Below are 20,941 nucleotides of genomic sequence, written 5' to 3' on the forward strand. Positions count from 1 at the left end.
AAGAAATTGTACTGTCAAAACATCTCTATAAGAAAGTAACAATAATGTATAACTTTCCAACAATATATTGTAGAATAAATGAACAAAATGTTAAAAGGGTGTTAAAAACACAGAGCCATTCAAATAAAATGTTTTATCAGTCTAACAGAGTGAGTAATTCAAGGTGACCCTTAGCAACATACTGATAAAATAAAGATCAACAGGGACCTAGGGTGCCTTGTTAGTTCTTACCATCCCTCTGAGCATAAGATACATGAAAAAGATAAAAGTGTGGAGCATCAATTTATCTGTTAATCCTCTGATGAATTGTATCATTTGCAATAACAATCCATTGACTCAACTTCAAGATCACCTACCAAGTAATCATCATAATACAAGCTGCCCCAATAACGTCCCCATCATCATCATAGACTGCTATGCCAAGCCCAAACCTCATAACCCATTTTTGCTGCAAACCACGCAGATCGGCCGATATATGCCCTATACACATTGACATCAACAGACTGATGGTGCCAAGCTATCTTACTTAGGTGAAAAGGAAACATATTAGTCCCATTTGCTCAATAACACCACATTTAAAGTTTTTCTTTTTTTCTTTGTTTTTTGGACAGGAAAATTAAAGTGTTTATGGACAACATTGAATCGTGGTCACCCTTTCTGAAAACCCATACAGTAGATTGGGCTAGTTGAAAACCCTCTATGCTCTACATTACTACAGAACTACTGTATAATTTTCATTTTTTTTTTCCTTAAGACGTTGCGGGAAGTTCAGTTACATTCTGCAAAGGAAAGAACAACGACAAATAAAGCCTTGAAGAGCACAAAATGCTATATGGAGAAAACCCGCAACAATCAGCTATACAAAATCCTTCCACGAGCAGTTTCTATCTTCCATTAGATGGTGGGAGGAATTATACCTTCTTCTGATAATTACTATATGCATCTTGCTCAAGAATAGCATTTCTTCATGATTGTTCTTGGACAAAGGTTCTCAAACAGCCATTTATTATGCGAGGTGCTGAACCATCACAAAACCGTTTTGCAAGATCCACAGCCTTAAAGTGCAGAAAAAAATTTATGATTAGTATTGTCTATTTGAAACTGGCAAATTTCCATCAAAGAAGAATAAAATACCTCATTGATAACAATTTGATGCCGTGTTCCAACTGCAGATATTTCGGACATTGCTAAATGAAGAATTGAGAACTCCAAAATTCTTCCAGCTGGCTCATTCTAGTGATTGAGCATTCAAAATGACAGCATGAGGTTGTAAGAAAAAACTAGACACAGTTTCTAATAAATAAAAAATACATTATTTTCAGGTTCACATAAACAATCATGTCTTCGCAATATTAGTCATAGTAATGGTGTGATGTAATACATAATGGTCCATATGTATATCTAACAATGAGTAAGTTAAGAATCCAAAAAAATGTATGTACGAGTAATAAAAACACAACTGTAGTTATAGAAATTTTTTCACAGTTAAACTCTTAGAATCATACTAAATAAATAATGAGTATAAAACAGACCTTCCAATTTGATGGTGCTACTTTATCAATCACGAGGACATGATTATCCCAATTATCCACCACTGCACCTAATAGTTTCTTCGTGAATCTATAGTGGATAAAAGGCATTAACTTGTATAATCATACAGTGAGAGTACAATATCAAAGTGACAATATAGAGAAATAGAATTCTTGCCTCAGAAGCAATTTGCTATATACCAACTTCAGAGGAGCTGATAGAACTTCTGCTTCTGTAATTAAAAGTTAAGATCAGATATAAGTCAAATTTCTAAGAGAACCACAGTAACAAGAAATTGAAAAGGATGATGCGTATTAGGACAGAAAGAGAGCTGGAAATTCAGCAATCTACAAGCTCAAACATGAACGACCACAAACTTACAGATGTATGAACTAATCAGAATTCAGAAACATGTGAAGCAAATGGGAAATCAGCCATTTCACGCAAAGACATACTTTGTATAACAATTTTAGTCGGGATTATATTGCTCTATTTCCATCGAAATAGAACCTCATGTTAAAGGCCTTAAAGGGTGATTATGATCCCAAAATCAGCAGATTCAGCACTATGTAAAGTTCAGCATATCTCTTCAACCAAAAAAATTTGTGTTCACAAGGAACCAGGACAGCACAATGATGCATAAAAGAAAATTGCACATCTCCCACTTAGAACTAGATTGATATATCCTCAGCATCCAAGCAATCAGGGTCCACATTGGTCATCCATACATGACCTTGAACTATAAACACCACAAAAAGTCCATTTTGAAAGATTATAAGAAATCTAGGGTCCACAATGATCATTCATGGTGCCCAATAGTTTAAGTGTCAATGACATTCAAAACCACTTGATCTTGGTATGGGCCATAAGCCATGAGCTTGAAGCTAAATTTGAAAGTTGATGGAAAATCTTGGTAAGCTGAAGGGAGGGTCCTTCACTTAACTGAAAAGAGTTTAAAATCAACTTAGGGTAAATATTGGCAGTTTGCAGGCATTTCTTGTAATGTCATATACAGTCTAATACAGACTACTGGGATAGTTAAATAGTGACATACTGAGTACTGACATCCCTTTTTCCAATAATCACACATAATAGCAGAAGGGATCAATATAGTAGTATTAAACTGCAAGTCCCTGGTCTTAGACATATCCTGACGAGCTGGAATTAGTAAAATACTAAAATTTAGCAGCCGTTAAACAGATTCACTCTAATAGGATTAAACTAGTCCGTATAAATATTGTCTTCACTACTTTCTAGTGCTACTAATTACTAAGTACTACAAGGTATGACACTATGAAGACCCTAATGAGTTGTGCTATACTGCTATAGTGCTATGTGTGTGGTACAAAACCAAGAAGCCTTTCATAGGCACAGCTTTAAGCTAAGACTGACTATACGAGATTAGACAAAGATGAGCTCAAAACAAAAGCATTCTATCTCAGTGATTTGCTGAAGAAAATGCTAAATTGCTTTTTTGCCTTTTTGGTAAGGATCTATTGACTCAAAAATTTAAACTACTAAGAGACAGGAAAATCAGCTAAATCGCATGAAATTGTAACAAGACATTCACCTGTTTATGCTTATTGCAATAATACCAAAACGGTTCATTCAAGCGTCTTTGCTTCTTACAATAGAGTAAAGTAGATAGCTGTCTCATGTTTAGATGTATTCATTTAAGCTCCCAAGGATTATCCTTTGTGTTATTTCAAGAGTATGGTGCACGAGACTGCATACATCCTACCCCCACCCCACATAACCTGGGAAAGTGCCTTTCAAGAAACACTTGTATAACATTAATTCTAAATTAATTATTGATTTATTGGATGGACTGATGGAGTCCTTCACTGTGATTAAGACCAGGCTTATTGCAGAAGCTGTAGGTCTTCCATGGAAAGGAAGAAACATAATCATTTAAAGGTATGTCTGTAAAAATCAGTACAATAGTTCTAGGACTCGGCATGGTTTTCTATATGATCTGGAAGTAATAATTTTCATGAATTCTAATAAGGAAAATGGATAAGGGAGCTGAAAACTGGACACAAGAATTGCCCACCATTTTTACTCTTACAATCTACAAAGCAAGAAGCTGGCCAAGGCCAATACTAGACAAGTACCACAAGAAGGCATGTATGGTGGATTAGCATTGTAACCCATAAAGTGTACATATGAGGTGTTCGAATTTTCTAGCAGGGAAACAAAAGTTTACATAGAAGAGATGATTTCCTTAACATTTTTTTCTGAACTATGCATATACACTGCAATGATATGGAAAATGAGAGATTATGATCCAAAAGTAGACAAAATTCTAGATTGCAGAAGGATGAACTAATGACATAGTCAGTAATCTCAGAATCAAATAATAGCATCTGCCAAGAGCTTCCAACGATACTAAAGATACAAAATAAAATCAAAGGCATAAAATTTACCAATAGCTGATTCAGCTTCAAGTTCACTGAGATGTTGGTCAGCTTCTTCAACAGAAGAGGTGATAACAGGGGGTCCTCCAAACCTTGTGTGATCATATTGAAGTAAAGACTTCTTGTTGAAGACGTACCCAGATTCTAATTTGCAGTGACATAGCAATTAATGAAAATACACAGCTTTCCTCCAACCGTCCAAAGAAGAAGAGGTTGGGATTAGGAAATTAGAGCAAGAATTTTAAAAAACAAACAAAAGCTACCTCTAGGTGCATTCATTCGCTTCTCAAACAAACGAACTGGATTATGCCCATCTAAACAAGAAGCATATACAATCAACCTGCCCATTTTTATATTCAAAATAAATCAAATTCATTCCAAAAACCTAGTAAAATGATGTAGATTGTGGCAAAAAAAATAAGAAAGAAATGCTTAAAATTACTGTACAAGGCAAGCTCCCGAGCAGCTCTTGGACTGCAAAACCTTCCATTCTTATCCATTCTGGGCAATGTATATGTGTCATCATTTTTACCACTTGCCAAAGATGATGATGAAGTATCAATTTCCTTTAGGGTAACCGGTCCAGCACCAGCACCAGCACCAGCCCCAGACACCAAATGCTGGCTTTTAACTTCTCTTCTCAACCAGGGTTTCAGGTTCTTAGGATGGCAAATGTTACTGCCTGCACTGCTGCTAATTGAACTAGAACTAGAATTAGAACTAAAACTAAAGCGAGAAAGGGAAGTTTGTCGGTGAGGCCACAATGATATTGAAGGATGGTGATTAAGACTAGACTGAAATTTTGAGCTACTTATGCTACTGCATTGACTCAATACCAAGGGTCCTCCCTCCATCCTCCTCTTCTAATCACAGCGGTCCTTTGTTCCGTTCGATGTTCAACCTATCACAAAACATAGTTTATCTTTACAAATTGTACAAACATTAGTTAAAATCTTAAAATTGTGGAGGGTTTGCTAATTTCAGCAAACACCAATAACTGCAATTTGTATTGCCCCTTATTTGTTTTAAAATATTCATTCATTCATAAAACCCCTCCTCCACAACTAAATTTTAAGCCAAAGAACAAGAATATGAAGGTTAAATGAGCAAGGTGTCCATTATACACTCGGATGTACCACACAACATGGGGTTATATCAGATTATCAGCATATGTAACCCACAAACAATCACTATGAACACAACAGAGTTAAGCTCACAAAATGGGGTTGATAATTACAGAAATAAACAAATATCTATCCATTAAATTATGCAATTGAGTCAATTATTATGCAGCATAAGTAACCAATATTCAATTTTCCAACAATTTTTCAAAAAAAATCAAAACCCCACCTCCAAAAACTACACTTTCCCAATTTACTCAATTCATGAATCATGGGTACTTTTTTTCATTCTGTTTTTCTGCTGCATTATTCTAACTGGGGAAAGAAACAGGGGAAAAGGGAACATTGCAAAGATAAATAACAATTAAGCACAACAATCAAAAGCTAAGCAATACAAAGAGAGAAGGAAGAGAGGGGAGTAACTCAGTAACTAACCAAGGTGACAGAGAAAGTAGTGAAGTTCGTCGGTGAACGTGAGACCGTCGCCGGCGTCGGAACGGTGGGAATTGGGAGTGAAGGAAGGAGCAGGAAGTGAAGGGAGTTGTGTAGTCGTGTGTGTCGTCTTATCTGTTAAAGCGGCATCCTCGGGTCATAATATCCTAACTTTTTTGTACTCCCTCCGTTTTTAAATACTTCTTCATTTCTATTTTTTGCACTATTCATATATCCTACTTTGGTTATATTTGGTAATTGGCTTTTTGGTTAGCTTTGGCTTTTAGCTTTTTTAGGTGGTCAAACAGCCAAAAAATGTATTTGATAATTGGCTTTTTAGTCAGCGAAAAAGCTGGCTTTTAAGCCAAAATGAAAAAGCTGCTTTGAGTAGCTTTTTTGTTGGCTTTTGGCTTGTTGGCCCACAAATTATCTAATAAACAGTCAACAACTAACAATTAATTTACCAAACACTTTTATAAACAGCTAGCTTAAACAACCAATTTCAAAAGCCATTATAAACAGCCAAACATTCCAGCTGGTCAAACAAGCCAAGTGAACCAGCCAACCGCCAACCGCCAACAGCCATTTGCCAAACAAGGCCTTTGACTAATGTTTGTAATTTATACATAAGAAAAAATATAGTCATGTGAGTACTTGTTGGAATCATCTCAATGAATAGTATTAATTTTCAATAATTAGAATTTATACTTATTGATAATTAAATATATTAGTGATCAAAGATTAGCATCGGCATGCGTGTCAAAGAGAATGGAACAAGTATTTAAAAACGGAGGGAGTAATACAAAATACGGTACTTCTTTCGTCTTTAAAAGATTGCGAGTATATTGCAAATTTTAAGGTTACACTTTTAAAAGTTTTCACCATCAATTCTCATTATTTGAACAACTTTATTTCTTAAAATTATTTGCAATTTTACAACTTTACATACGAATGGCATTGTTAATTTAGTTTGACGGCTTGGTTTTGGTTCGGGTTGAGACAATTTTGATAGGAAACAAGTTCATTTGTTTGGCGGATTGATTTTAAACGGATTTTGTAGGGTTATAGAAGGTTTGGTTTTATATTGAGCCAAAATTAAACACATCAGTTCGTTTCAAGTGTTGGGGTTATATAGATCATTATCGATTCTATCCCATGCTATGTTTCAAGGTTTTTTTTTTTTTATGTTAAGCTTAGTCTATTATACTATACAAATTTATAAGGTACTCATAGTATTATTTCATTATATTATGTCACTATTATCAATTACTTGCTTGATTGTTTTAGAAATCGCGTCACAATAGTTGTAAATGGGTAATAACATGTTCTAAACAGTTGGATTTAAACGTTTGCAGTATTTAAATGGTCCAACTTAAATGGTTTTTAATTTGAAAACAGTCCAGTTTGCACAGGTTTGGTTTAAACAATTTATTACTGGGTTCACACGAATTCTGGTTAAAAAACAGTTCAATCAACAACGGCTTAAACCGTATTTAATTTGGTTTTAATTTCAGGCCGGTTTCGAACAATTATGTTTGTTGTTGAGATATTGTGGCTTATACAATTTATGAGATATTGTGGCTTATACAATTTAACATAAACCGAATCCGCAAATCGGTTCAGTTTCGTGTTGAATGAAACAGTTCAGGTTGGTTTTGGGTCTTATATAATCGGTTTTTAACACGTTTGTTGATTCTCGTTGTTTTCGGGTTAGTAGTGGGCAGGTTAACGTTTCAATTTAAAAATTGAGAATGCTACATATGAAGTCATATGTTTTGTGTTATATACATAAGGTTTAAAAATGGCCATGTTAATTCAAATCTTTATAAAGACCATATTTAATTTGTTTGCTGAACATATAAAAAAATGTGGTTATTTGTCTACATTAATAGGTTTTTATTACACATTATGAAAACAATAGGTTTAGTTCACTTCATTTAAAAACTACTTCGTATATAATAATAAAAATACATATTCTGAACTTAGGCTATGTATAATTCATCATAGGATAGATTATGTATAAACCAAGCTAAATTTGGTCTAATGAGGAAGATTATACCTTCCAATTTTAAGGTTAAGATTCAATAATTCCCCCTAAAAAGTAGGAACTCTTTGAGTGAGGATAGGGATTGCTTACCCTTCCCCCTCACTCTCTAACTGTTTGACCCATGTATGACATAATAAAAAGCCCAAACAATCACTGAGTAAACCAATTGGGGCGAGGTGGATAACTGGATATGACTAGCCTTGACCTTAGTGACATCCTTACATCTAGTTTGCCTTTCTCAAAATTTGGGCTAGCATATATAAAACTGAAATCAGAATCGAATTACACATCGCTATCTTTGGTTGTAGCAAGTTAATGGCAAAATCTTTTCAAAAATATGAACTAATTTACTCACAAGAAAAGGTTTGCTTACAATTTGATTAGAGTGACCAAAATAAAAGTGGAGTAGATTATTTTAGTACGAGTAACCCAATTGATGATTGGACAAACTGTACTGATGTGACTTATAAGAAAACCAAATAAGTACGGAGTATTGAAAATACTAAGGGCCTGTTCACATTTACTGAACTGAGCTGAACTGAACTGATTACAGCTGAACTGAACTGAACTGAACTGAGCTGAAATGAATATTTTATGAGAGAGGGAAATTAGGAGTTGAACTGAACTGAACTTATTGGAGCTGAACTGAACTGATTGAAGCTTAACTGAACTGAAATTAAATAAATATGAACAGGCCCTAAGGCGTCGTTTGGTTGACACAGAAAATAAATTCACATACATATGTAGAAAGTTTCATTTTATCAAAACTTAAATAATATGAAATTCTAAGAATTTCAATTTGTTTAGTTGGCAATATATACGAATTAATTCCCATGGAATTTGATTGACCATTGGGAGCTTGATAATTTATTTTCCATATTTTGTAGGAAGTTGAGATACTCATGCGTTTCCGCTTCTTCTATTTTTTCTATTATGCGTCAACCAAACAAATATCCAACTTATCACTTCCCATGAATTTCTATTTTCCTCATTTTATGTTGTCAACTAAACAAGACCTAGTTTTAATCAAATACTTCATATTAATTCAGCTGATTGGCACATGTAATACTTCTTTTTATCAATCTTCAAATTAATGTCTTATTTCACCCAAAGATTTTGTTAAATTGTGACTCGAAATCTAGTAGGGCTGACTTTTAATGCAGATATATTTCAAACTACAAGTGATTTAGAGGTGATTAAAGTTGGAGGTGATAGCTTGGTTCAAGAGCTTTCCAATGATAGGTCAATTCCGATAATATGCCCAATTCCGATAAGAAACGAAAAAGTTATAGGGGTCGTTTTACGAAAACTTGACGAAGTTTTGCGACGAGCGGGCGAGCTATAGCTCTATGCGAGTGAGCTATAGCTCTATGCGAGTGAGCTATAGCTCGGCCTTATAAGGACTTGCAGCAGGCATGAGCTAGATGCCGAGCTTTAGCTTGGTATGTAGTACGGTTTTTCTAGGATAATTTATGGAATATTTCCTAAAATTATATCTTTTCTATGACAGCTATTTGAGTATACTTGGGAAACAATTTAGGGTTTTTATTAGAGTTTCCTTATGTTATAAAAGGACCCTTTAGTTGATCAATTAGATCATACCCTTTGAGCCACTAGATTTAGGACTCCGTGTATTATTCTCTCGTTCTTTTGCCATTATAGTGAAGAAGCTCTCGAATCCCCTACCAGTGGATGTAGGACTATTTTGACCGAACCACGTAAATCCTTGTTTATTTGTTTATCTTCTTTATTGTTTTTCTCGTTTTATTTTTCATTGACTTATTTAGCATTAATCAAACACAATTGCACCCTTATTTCCTAACAAATATTTACCTCTACTTATTTTTTATATTATATTTATACCTTTAATCAACCAAACTCCACAATTGTATTTATTTGTTATTCACCTTCTTAAAACAATAATGTGTAAAAGTAAATGAAAAAAATATTATTTGAGGATGAAAGAAGAAAGGTCATGTAGTTTAGCTCACCTTATTTTACTTATTTCAGACCAGATAAGAAACAAAAAATAAGTTCTTACATATTTCATTGTTGTATGTATGGTTTTATAGATCATATTATTACGAATCTAATACTTTATATATTTTTTCCATATATATATTAACATACAAAGGTCAATGTACAATCAAATTAAACAATCAGACCAGATCACGTTCTTATTAAATCATATAAGAAAAATTAAGACCTAAATAGGCTCTAAATGATCAAGTGCACGCACCCTTAACTTAGAGACGGTATATATAATTAATTAATGCTACAAAACAATTTATTAACTATATTGACTTTTTCTTATTTGGAGGGCGTGGAAATAAAGAGCAAACAATGGTTGCATTTTTCAAATGAAACAATTTCAATTTGTCGAATTAGGTTTTATATTCCAAGGGAGTGGTTAGAGCGTAATTGTGCCTTGTTCTTTCAACAATTAAGAACTTCCAATTAAATCCACATCCATTAACATCGTCACTGCCTAGACTAACTATGCCTCCACTTGACCACTTGGTATGTCTTCAAAATTGCAAGCTCAAATTTGATGAATCACATAAGAAAACTTCTTTTTAGTGAATGAAAATTATATGCAATTAAAGAGGTTTTATGTCCATAATTATTTATCACTTGCATAGTTTCTAACTTACCTTAATTTTCTAATTTGATACTACCTCCGTTTGTTTTAGTTGACACATTTTGACTTTAGCACTATTCACACACTTCCTATTGACCGTATTTTGTGCTTTAAACGTAATGAAAAATATTGTCATGTGGAATCTTGTTGATTAAGTTTATCCTGATATGTATTTACAAAATATCAACTTTTATAATTTTTGCTTATCAGTAATTAAAGATATTAATGGTTGATTTTGTATATTGACAAATGTAATTAAATTAAAGAAACGTGTCAACTAAAAAGAAACAAAACACGTATTATATAATTCATTTTTTAAAATTCTTATCGGATAATATATTGATCTGATTTGCTAATGTCCTAACACTTTTGTTAACGTCAAGAACTTTTGCTATGCATTGAAAATTCATGCTACAATGCGACACTAAAACACTACAAGTCCATCTACAACACCCCGTGGTCCTCGTTGGATCCATTTTGAAGCGTCGTCATTTTGTAGAAATTACACTATATGGAGCTAGTAATGTAGAATCCGTTTAATTTTCTAACAAAAAAATATGCACACAAGAAGTCAAGAAGTACAAGACAAAAATTGAAGTGAGAAATTCTTGAAATGATCTAAGAAAATATCATAACGGGTGAGGTATGTACACAACTACACACAATTAAAAATGACAATAATCCATAAGGTCGTAGCAGCTAGCTTAGCGTAGCATATATCTTGAACCATTTTTGGACCATGATCAATATAAGGGTATGGGTAAGAAATATTAAGATTGTAAGGTTCGTAAAGGATTTGGTATAGGTGTCTTTGAGTTAAGTTTAACAATTTTGCCAGTGCATGGTTCCTACAGGCACCTGTACCATGTATTGTATAGACATTTCTCGCTGAAAGAACACATTATACAATTGTAAAGAACATAAAACTATAGTGAAAAGAACATACTATTAAATTGTAATGAACACATACCTTAAGTAAAATTAAAGGAACATATTTTTACCAAAAAAGAGTGAAAAAAACATATTTCCATGTTCTTTTATTGTCAGTGTAATGTACTTTTATTTGTAATAGTATGTTCGTTGCTTATTGCGAAATGTTCTTTGAATTTCGTCTTTAAATTATGGTGGGTATATATAAATAATGTTTATTACATAATATTATCATGTTCTTTAGTAGTATTTTTTTTACAAGATGTTCTTTATTAATATTACAGATGTTCTTTAGATAAATAAAAAAAAAATAACATTTAGTTGTTCTTTATAAAACAGATGTATGTTCTTTACAAAATAGTTGTACGTTTTTACAAATTAGCTACATGTTCTTTCCGCGTTTTTTGGTGGTACCATGCTTGGTACCACCGCCTGTAGCTTAAAAATTTCACAATTTTGCTCCCAAATTCGACGCATAGACCCAAAATATGTATTCATATTACAGAGTAGTTCTAAATAATCTTAAACTTGGTAGAGACATTTTTGTAACTTGTGACATTTTGTTGTACTAGGGGAGCCTACGCGCGCGTTGCGCGCGACATAATCGATGTTTATGGTCGAGTTGTAATAGCTTTGTCATGACACCCAAAACCTATTGGCTATGCTTTTAAACACATATACTAAGAAATAAATTGTTGACAATTATATCTTTGGGTAGGTACGGAAATGTAACACTTGAAAATATATAGATAAATGTGATGAATGTTGTATAGTTGTGCAACATTCTAAACTTTAGTTAATCTACTTTAAAATAACACCCACATAAAGCAACAACTTTTCGTTTTCCATTAACTAATGTTGTCATGGAATTAAACTATAACCTCAAACTTTATTATTCCATCCTCCATTTAATTTGTAATTGATTAATGGGTCTTAAGTAAAATTACAAAATTACACATGGTGGTATAAAGGTAAACAAACATTTTAAGGGGTATAATGGTCCATGCACTATTCATAAGAGTAATCTTCTAAGGTAGGGATACATAGATAGATATTTTAATTACTTTTTGTTGTACCCTAATCCTTCTTTTATCACCAGAGTTGGCGGAGGAACTCACCTTATGACTTTGAGGTCACGAGTTCGAGTCCCAACAACTACAAAATGATTGGAAGTAGGGGGATTCCCTTACCTCCCCTCCTCTACTTTCAATTGATGACCTACGTAGTTGGGCTGGCTAAACTTGTGAGAGGTGTTGGCTCAGTAGGGTCCTTCTTCTTACCTTAAAAAAAAAATAAAAAAAATCCTTCTTTAATCTTTAGTGGTTATGCTCATTAGTTAATTAACTTTATCATACGAGCACATATAAATAATATTTTTTAAACAAAATTAAGAAAATTGGGTAATAAAGAAAATTTATTTAGTTTGAAACCTAAATCCGATAGAGCCAATAGTGGAATTTTACTATCGTATCTACATAAATTCGGTTTAAATAATAGTACGGTAGATGAATTTTTTAATGTAGCCTTAATCCATAAACAATATTCAATTAATTTAAAAAAACCCTATTTAATTGTTGCAGTTGGACAAGTAACTAACTACTCGTTTCATATATATTAAACAAACTAAGCTAGAGATTTTTACTCTCTCCATTGCAATTGGTCTATACCCATGTACTTGACCTCAAAAAGAATAAAAAGAATAATAATTATCAAATACTCCATATTATATATAACCAATCAAACACATTAACTGCCTCATAATTAAAAAAAATAATAATAATAAAAAAAAAAAGCCAAACACAAAGAGCATCTCCAATGGCAAGCTACAATGCTTTGTAGCTTGCTTTTCCACATAAATTTCTAGGCTACAACACTTTTTAAGCAACAACTTGTTTCAATGGTAAGCCACAACATATTGTAGTTTGCAAAAAAAAATAAAGTTTTAAAAAAAATAGATAATTATACACATGTTCCAATATGAATGGAGATTATTTGTCTCTTTTTCAATCAAGCATGTAGCTTGGTTGGGCTACAATTGCTAGCATGTTGCTCAATTTTTTATTCTCCAATGGTAAGCATGTAGCTAGGAACTTTATTTAAATTGCAAGCAAGTCCTTATAATTGAACCATTGGAGATGCTCTAAACTTGTAACAAAGAGAAAAGGCATCAAGTTTTCTCTTAATTAATATATTGTAAAAAAAAAAAGTCTTGTAAATACTATATTAACCGCTCAACTTACACACTTTGATTCATCTCTAATGAAAAAATTGATTTTTCTTTGTCCCCTATTTGTTTGATGTCCTATATGACTTTTACAATCACTAAGACACATTTAAAATATAATATAGATATATAAGAACATTTTATTTTAAAAGTTAACTTTGAATTGAATTCATCAACAAATTCCCATATTACTATGTGATGATACATTTTTTTTAAGTTTGACAAACAAAAATTGCTATGAGGCAAAAAAGAAATACTCCGTAAGGAGTAGACATAATATATATTTCTAAAATCGAAGTGTTAAAATCAATTTCAAGTGTGATGTACCAAAATGAGATAAAAGCATGAAATTCTTTATTATTTTGGGATTGACGAAATCACAAACAAAGCAACAACGACTCCTTTGAACAAATAAAAAGACTTAACTTTTCCTAGGTTTTCTTCTTTTTGAATGAGAAGTTAATGCTTTCATAATCGAGCTGAATTTTCATACATTAGTGTAATTTTCATTTTATAGTATTCTATGAGTATTCTTTTTTACTGACCATTTAAGAGTCATGTATTCTGTTCACATGATTTTATCAATGTAGTATTTGAACTTAAATTATAAAAACTTATCATAGCTTATTTAATAAACTCTTACTAGATTTTATTTTTCATAAACTTATTTAAATTAAACTGAACTTATTTTTGTGAAATAAGTGGAATTTGAGATTTTGAGGTGAGCCAAACTGAAACTAAGTGGTACAAAATTGTGGATTTGGAGTAATGTGAATGCTTTTGTGAATAATTCTAATAGAAAAATATAATAAATGAGAAAATGACCATTTTCATAGTAATGTTAATTATTAGTTCTCTACAACTAATAATTATTTTTTTCACAAATTTTTTTAATACAGTTCATTACCAATTATTAGGTGACAGTACTCACGTACATTAGGTGATAACTTACGTAGTAATATATGAACATTTATGAATAAAGCACAAAGCTTAAGGTTGATATTGCTTTACTATATGAACATTAAGATGTAAATTTGCTAATGAAATTAATAACACTTAAATAATTAGATATATATGAAATGGACCGTAACAAGTTTAAGGTTTAATAATTCCACTGTCATCGTTGAAAAGTCTATGCTACCTTACTATAAAACTACTACACTCCTTAGTGAAGCTTCATGCATTATCACTAGCTACTTAAGAAATACAATTATTCCTAGTAATACTAAGAAAAAATTATGGGAAGCATAGATTTACAACTAGAAAATGTTAACGAGGATGCTGAGCTCCTCAAGGCTCACGCCGAGGTGTACAACCATCTCTTTGCCTACGCCGATACCCTAGCCCTAAGAGCTGCTATAGATCTCCGCATTGCGGATATCATACACTCCCATGGCCACCCAATGAGCTTATCTCAAATAGCCTCAAAACTCGAGTCACCCTCCCCTGATGTCACGTGCCTTGCACGTGTCATGCGGATGCTAGTCCGTAAAAAAATCTTCACCGTTGATTATAATAACACATCAGGTGAAGAAATCGTACCCTTATATGGTCTAACCACGACATCTATGTGGCTCTTGCATGACCAAGACCTAAGCCTTGCTCCAATGTTTTTAACCTTTACACACCCTTGGATCATATCCGCATGGTTTGAGATTAGCCGTTCGATCAAGGAGGGTGGGACCCCGTTCGAAAAGGCGTATGGCCAATCATTTTGGGAGAGGGCAGCTAAGGACCCTGAGTTTAACACAATGTTTAACACTGGGATGGCAGCTGCTACTAAGCCTACCTTAGATGCTGTTGTTAAAGGGTATAAGGATGGTTTTAGTGAGTTAAAAGGTACTCTTATTGATGTTGGAGGTGGAGTTGGAAGGATGATAGCCAAAATTGTTAAGGCTTACCCTCATATTAAGGGTATTAACCTTGATTTGCCTCATGTTGTGGCTAGTGCCCCACAACATCCTGGTGTCACCCATGTTGGAGGTGACATGTTTAAGGAGATTCCTACTGCTGACGCTATCATTTTCAAGGTATGTAGATATAATATTCTAATAATTTGTCTATAAAGAATATATTGTATGAAGAATTTCATAGATCAAATCATATCTTATTTGAACTATATTTAAAAGTCAAATCACACAACAAATCATACTTCATGTTTTGCTTGATTATTTTGGTCAGTATCATTTTTTAGCTAGTAAATACGGAGTACTCCCTTCGTGTTTTTTTAAGTGATACATATTGACCGGCACATAGTTTTAAGCAATTTAATTGACATAAATTAATTAAGAGGTAAGTGGGGTAGTGGAGTATTAAAAAATTGTTAAAGAAAGATAGTGGGATTAATAGTTTATTGAAAAGTAATGAATGTGAGAGGAAAGATATAATAAAAAAAGTAGTAGTGAGTTTGGGTGGGGACCATGAGAGGAGAGAGATATAATATTTTAATGTATTGTTTTGCCAAAAAAGGAAATGTATCACTTAAAAAAACACGGCCGGAAATGAAATATGTATCACTTAAAAAAACACGGAGGGAGTAGCTTTAATTAATTAAGAAAAACAAAATAATACTTCGTTTTTTTTAAGTTGACACCGTTTAACTTTTACACTATTCACAAACTACGTACTCTTTGACTCGCTTTTGTGACTTATACATATAATAAAATATAGTCATGTAAGATCTTGTTTGAATCGTCTATATGTATATTTTATTAATATCCACTTTTTATAATTTTACAATGTTGATAATTGAAGTTATTAAGTGTTAAATACATGCGTAGGCAAGCGTAATAATAGAAAGGTATCAACTAAAAAAAAGCAGATTAAGTATGTTTTAGGTTTGCGTTTATTATTGGGAATTTCTAGCATGCTTCCATAGTCACACTATTCAATTACATTTATAAGATTATTTCATTATTAGAAGAGTAAAAATCTAATCATTAAATATGTATTTTACATAATTTTTACCTTGTAAAAAATAACCTACGAGTATATATAGTCTTTCTTCTTAGAAATATTTATTATTTTGTTTTGAAAAACACAACACGTTTGATAAATAATAATATATAAAAGATAGTAATAATTGTATGTTTAGACAATTTGCTTGGTTAATTACTTTAAATCTTAAAAATTTGTTATTAATATATTGAGTATTTGTAATTAATTAACTTAATCACTTCAACTTAATTTATGTTTTGCATGCAGTCCATTTTACACGACTGGACAGACGAACACTGCATAACAATCCTAAAGAACTGCAAAAAGGCGGTATCCCAAAGCAAAGGGAAGGTGATTATTGTGGATGTAATTCTTAATCCTGATGGAAAAGGCTTGTTCGATGACGCGGTCATAGGCTGTGATCTTTGGTTGATGGCTGATTGTGTTGGTGGAAAAGAGAGGACTGAGGAGGAATGGAGGAAATTGCTGAAAGAAGCTGGTTTTACTACCCTCAATATCATCCGGCTTCCTACTATTATGTCATTATCGATCATCGAAGCAGTTCCTCAGTAAACCAGCTAGCATGACTAGCTAGCTAGTTCCATTGCACTTTGGATAACATTTGGTTGTAACAAATAATTAATAAGTTCGGTTTGCGTTGGTTCATGTTTGTATCATGAGAAAAGGCTACACATACAATGGTTGTATGTGGTGGGCTATTGTATCATGTATGTTATGTGCTAGATTCAGATTTCTCCCTAAAACACTACATGTATCATGTCGTAATGTTACGATGTGTTATACATTACGTAGCTACTATAATATCCCTAATACTTGTATCGTACGTACGTACGTACTTGCATGGTAAATTTGGTATATGTATTTTGATTTAACATGTATTATGATTGATTGTATTTCGCTTGTTGGATAAGAGAGAGTCTAGTGGTGTGTTCACATAGCACTAGGTTTGCTTATTTCATCAAACACCTATAACGATTACCCTTTTTGTCTTAATATTACGTACATTCATACAACCTCTCCTCATAAACTAAATAATAGGCCAAAAAACTACAATAATTAGAGGCTAGCGTTAAATGACTAGGGGTGTCCATTATACAGTATACTTGGGTGTACTATACAATACAACACGAAATTACATTTAACCTATGTAAATTAGCCAATCAGCATGAACACAAAATGACAAAAGGATTAAACTAACAAAATGGGATGCAAATTAAAGATATAAATTAAACAAATATCTATCCATATATAATTATGCAATTGAGTGAGAGTGAGAGATAGCGAGCTCAAGTAGTTAGAGTTTTCCTCCCGGTTCTAGGAATTATGGGATCGTTTCTTACTACCCGCCCTTGTGGCTCTCTAACGACCAAAAAATTTATGAAATTGAGTCAGTTATTATGCAATATAAGTAAACCAACATCAATTTTTCAAAAAAATCAAAACCCCACCCTCCAAAAATCACACTTTCCCAATTTTATTTAATTCATGAACCTCGAGTACTTTTAATCATTTAAATTTCTACTGCATTATTCTAACTGGGGAAAGAAACAGAGGAGAAGGGAACATTGCAAAGAAATTACAAAAATTTAAAATAACAGTTAAAAGCTCAGGAATACAAAGAAAGAAGGAATCGAGGGGCGTAACTAACCAAGGTGACTGAGAAAGTAGTGAGGTTCGGCGGTGAAAGTGGATCTTCACAGGCGTCGGAGACGGTGAGAATTGGGACTGTTGAATAAGGGTCTGTTCTCTTCAGCTTAATTTCAATTCAGTTCAATTCGGCTCCAATTAGTACAGTTCAGTTCCTAATTTGTTTCTCTAATAAACAATTCATTTCAGCTCTATTCAGTTTAGTTCAACTCTAATCAGTTCTGTTCATTTTAACTCAGTTCAGTAAATCAGAACAGGCCCTAATTTAAAATATTGTAGACAAATTTCATAATGTTTAATTTATTTACTTAGGGCCTGTTCTCATTTACTGAACTCAGCTGAACTAAACTGAACTGAATTGAACTGAGCTGAACTGAACTGAAATGAATATTTTATAAGAGAAGGAAATTAGGATCTGAACTGAACTGAACTGAGCTGAACTGAGCTGAACTTAACTGAATTGAACTGAACTAAGCTGAACTGAACTGAATTTCAATGTAAAAGAACAGACCCTTAGGTTAAGGTGTTGAGAAATAAATAAAACATGAAAAAGAAGCAAGGAAAACCTCGGTTTAGAGGAATAAGAAAGGAGAAGCAGGGGAAACAAAGCCGCCCTGGATAGAGTGCGGAATTGTGGGTATGGCCACTGGCCGGGCACGAGTGGGTTCGGACTTCATCACCCAAAGCCGCCCGGTTGGGCGCGGGTTGGGTCAGAGATGTTTTGAACGGTTATTTTTTGTTGCTGCTTGATTATTTTGCGTGGTTATAAATATGTTGAAGAACATATGTTGAAAGAAGACTTCAAGAAAAATCAGCTGTTGCTTTTCTCTTAAAATTTTTGCAAACCCCATTTATCATCATCATAATTATCAAAGTGTGATTACATTAGAACACAAATATACTACACATTGTTGTGATTGTTTTCGTTGTATCTCCTAGTAATTTCGTGGTACACGGTGTATATTAGGGATGAAATATTACGTTTGGGAAGTGATTTTGCTCACGCCTCGAAGTGTTTAATTTGTCCGATTTTGTTCCATTTTTGTGACCCGGTAAACCAATTTCCTCAACAGGGAGTGAAGGAAGGAGCATTGTGTGTCGTCTAATCTGTTAAAGCGGCAACCCCGATTGTAATATCCAAACTTCTTTTTTATATACACGTAATTCCTTTGTCCTTAAAGATTAGTCAAACTTATATACACGTAATCCCTTTGTCCTTAAAGATTAGTCAAACTTTAACAGAGTTAAAATTTACTAGGAAACAATTGTTGATTGAAACAGGTTCATTTGACTGGTGGATTGATTTTAAAACAAATATATAGGTTTGGTTTAATTTCGATCAGATTGAAATCTATTTCTGATAAACGCGGGTCTGGGCCACACCCGCAAACTAAGAGAGAGAGTCCACTTCACAAGATCAAAGGAGATTCCATCCCAAAACCATATGGTAATAGGAGGAGGAGCCCCTTAGCCTTATAAAGTGTTTAACTCTCTCTTCTTCAACCAATGTGGGACACTTACATGTGGTGACACTTGTGAGGTTAATTCTTCAACAATTTCTAAGCGGGTTTTCTCGGTAATAACAGGTATGGCTTTTATATATATTGAGCCACGATTAAACAAGTGAGTTCATTTTACTATTTTAGGTGTCGGGATTTTTTTTTATTTTTTTATTTTTTGTTGTTTCACTCGGTTTACTTTTTGGGCTAATTTAGTAATTTGGATTCGGGAATTAGTTATGGGTGGTTAGGTTTCAATCTCCTCCCAATTGTTGTTGCAGGGCATATTGGGCAATATAGATCATTATTATCGATTCTATATCATGCTACTCCATATGTTTCAAGTTTTGTTATAATTATCATCTTCATGTATTTCGTATTATTGTTTCATAAAATTACACATCATTATCACTCTATCAGTTACTTGTTGGATCGGTTAAAAAATCGTGTCACAATCATAATTGAGTTTTAAATTAAATAATTTGATTATTAGGCTCCTTTCACTTCACCTTATTTTTGCTGAACTGAAACTGTTTTTACTGAATTGAAATTATTTTTGCTAAACTTAAATTTTTAAAATGAATAGAAATTAATTTTACTAAACTAAAATTATTTTTGCTAACCTGAAATTATTTTTATTGATTTTCTATATAGGTTTATTGATTTTTACCGAACTAAAATTATTTTGCTGAATTGAACTTATTTTAGCTGAACTGAAATTAATTTTACTGAACTGAAATTATTTTTATTGTATATTTTTTATAAGGTGAAGTGAACAAGGTCTTAGACTGCACTATTTACACACCGTACTTTGACTAGCCAATTAGCCATAATAATTTATGGTTAAGGAAACTAACATATAGCAATGAGCAGGTAGGATCTTGTTTTACAAAAAATTAAAGTCTCATTTTACCCAAAAATCTCTATCACTACTACTCCGTAGTATTTTATTTTATATACACTCATCATCAATTATCCAAACTCTATTGAGTATTTATTTATTTATTCAACCTTCCTAAAAGCGCATGTCAAATGTAAATGAAAATATTATTTGAGGATGGAATAAGGCCCTATTCACTTCACCTTAAAAAAATAATATCAAGTAAAACTACTTTCAGTTCAGTAAAAATAAGTTCAGTTCAGTAAAAATAATTTCAATTTAGTAAAAATAAGTTTAGTTCAGTAAAATTCAGTTTTCTTCAAGAAGAGTTATAATAGAAAACCAGTCAAAATAATTTCAATTTAGCAAAAATAATTTCAATTCAGGAAAATTAATTTAAGTTCAGCAAATATAATTTTATTTCAGTAAAAATAATTTCAATTCAACAAAAATAAGGTGAAGTGAGTGGAGCCTAAGTAAATGCATTAGTGTACGCACCCCATCCCCTTAAGAACAGAAATGTATATTTTTAATGCTACAAAAAAATTGATTAACTAAATTGACTTATTCTTATTTGGAGGGCGTGAATATTAAAGAGCAAGCAATGGTTGCATT

General features: G+C 32.7%; 2 protein-coding genes across 2 annotated transcripts; one reads left to right on the plus strand and one right to left on the minus strand.

Moving 5' to 3' along the window:
* Positions 1–26: 26 nt before the first annotated feature.
* LOC145620233 (uncharacterized) lies at positions 27–5,669 on the minus strand. The gene is made up of 8 exons (XM_081674870.1): positions 5,504–5,669; positions 4,395–4,848; positions 4,211–4,287; positions 3,957–4,091; positions 1,708–1,762; positions 1,533–1,620; positions 1,135–1,233; positions 27–1,055 (listed from the first exon to the last, which is right to left on the minus strand). The coding sequence occupies exons 2-8, from the start codon at positions 4,799–4,801 to the stop codon at positions 966–968; spliced, it is 951 nt and encodes a 316-aa protein (XP_081530996.1). The 5' UTR covers positions 4,802–4,848; positions 5,504–5,669; the 3' UTR covers positions 27–965.
* Positions 5,670–14,580: 8,911 nt separating this feature from the next.
* Positions 14,581–17,030, plus strand: LOC145621491 ((R,S)-reticuline 7-O-methyltransferase-like). Its single transcript, XM_081676223.1, has 2 exons — positions 14,581–15,372; positions 16,547–17,030. Exons 1-2 carry the CDS (start codon positions 14,581–14,583, stop codon positions 16,850–16,852), a joined length of 1,098 nt encoding a protein of 365 aa, XP_081532349.1. The 3' UTR covers positions 16,853–17,030.
* Positions 17,031–20,941: the final 3,911 nt, after the last annotated feature.

The sequence above is a fragment of the Chenopodium album genome, chromosome 27 (assembly GCF_948465745.1).
Source record: "Chenopodium album chromosome 27, dcCheAlbu1.1, whole genome shotgun sequence".
NCBI lineage: Eukaryota > Viridiplantae > Streptophyta > Magnoliopsida > Caryophyllales > Amaranthaceae > Chenopodium > Chenopodium album.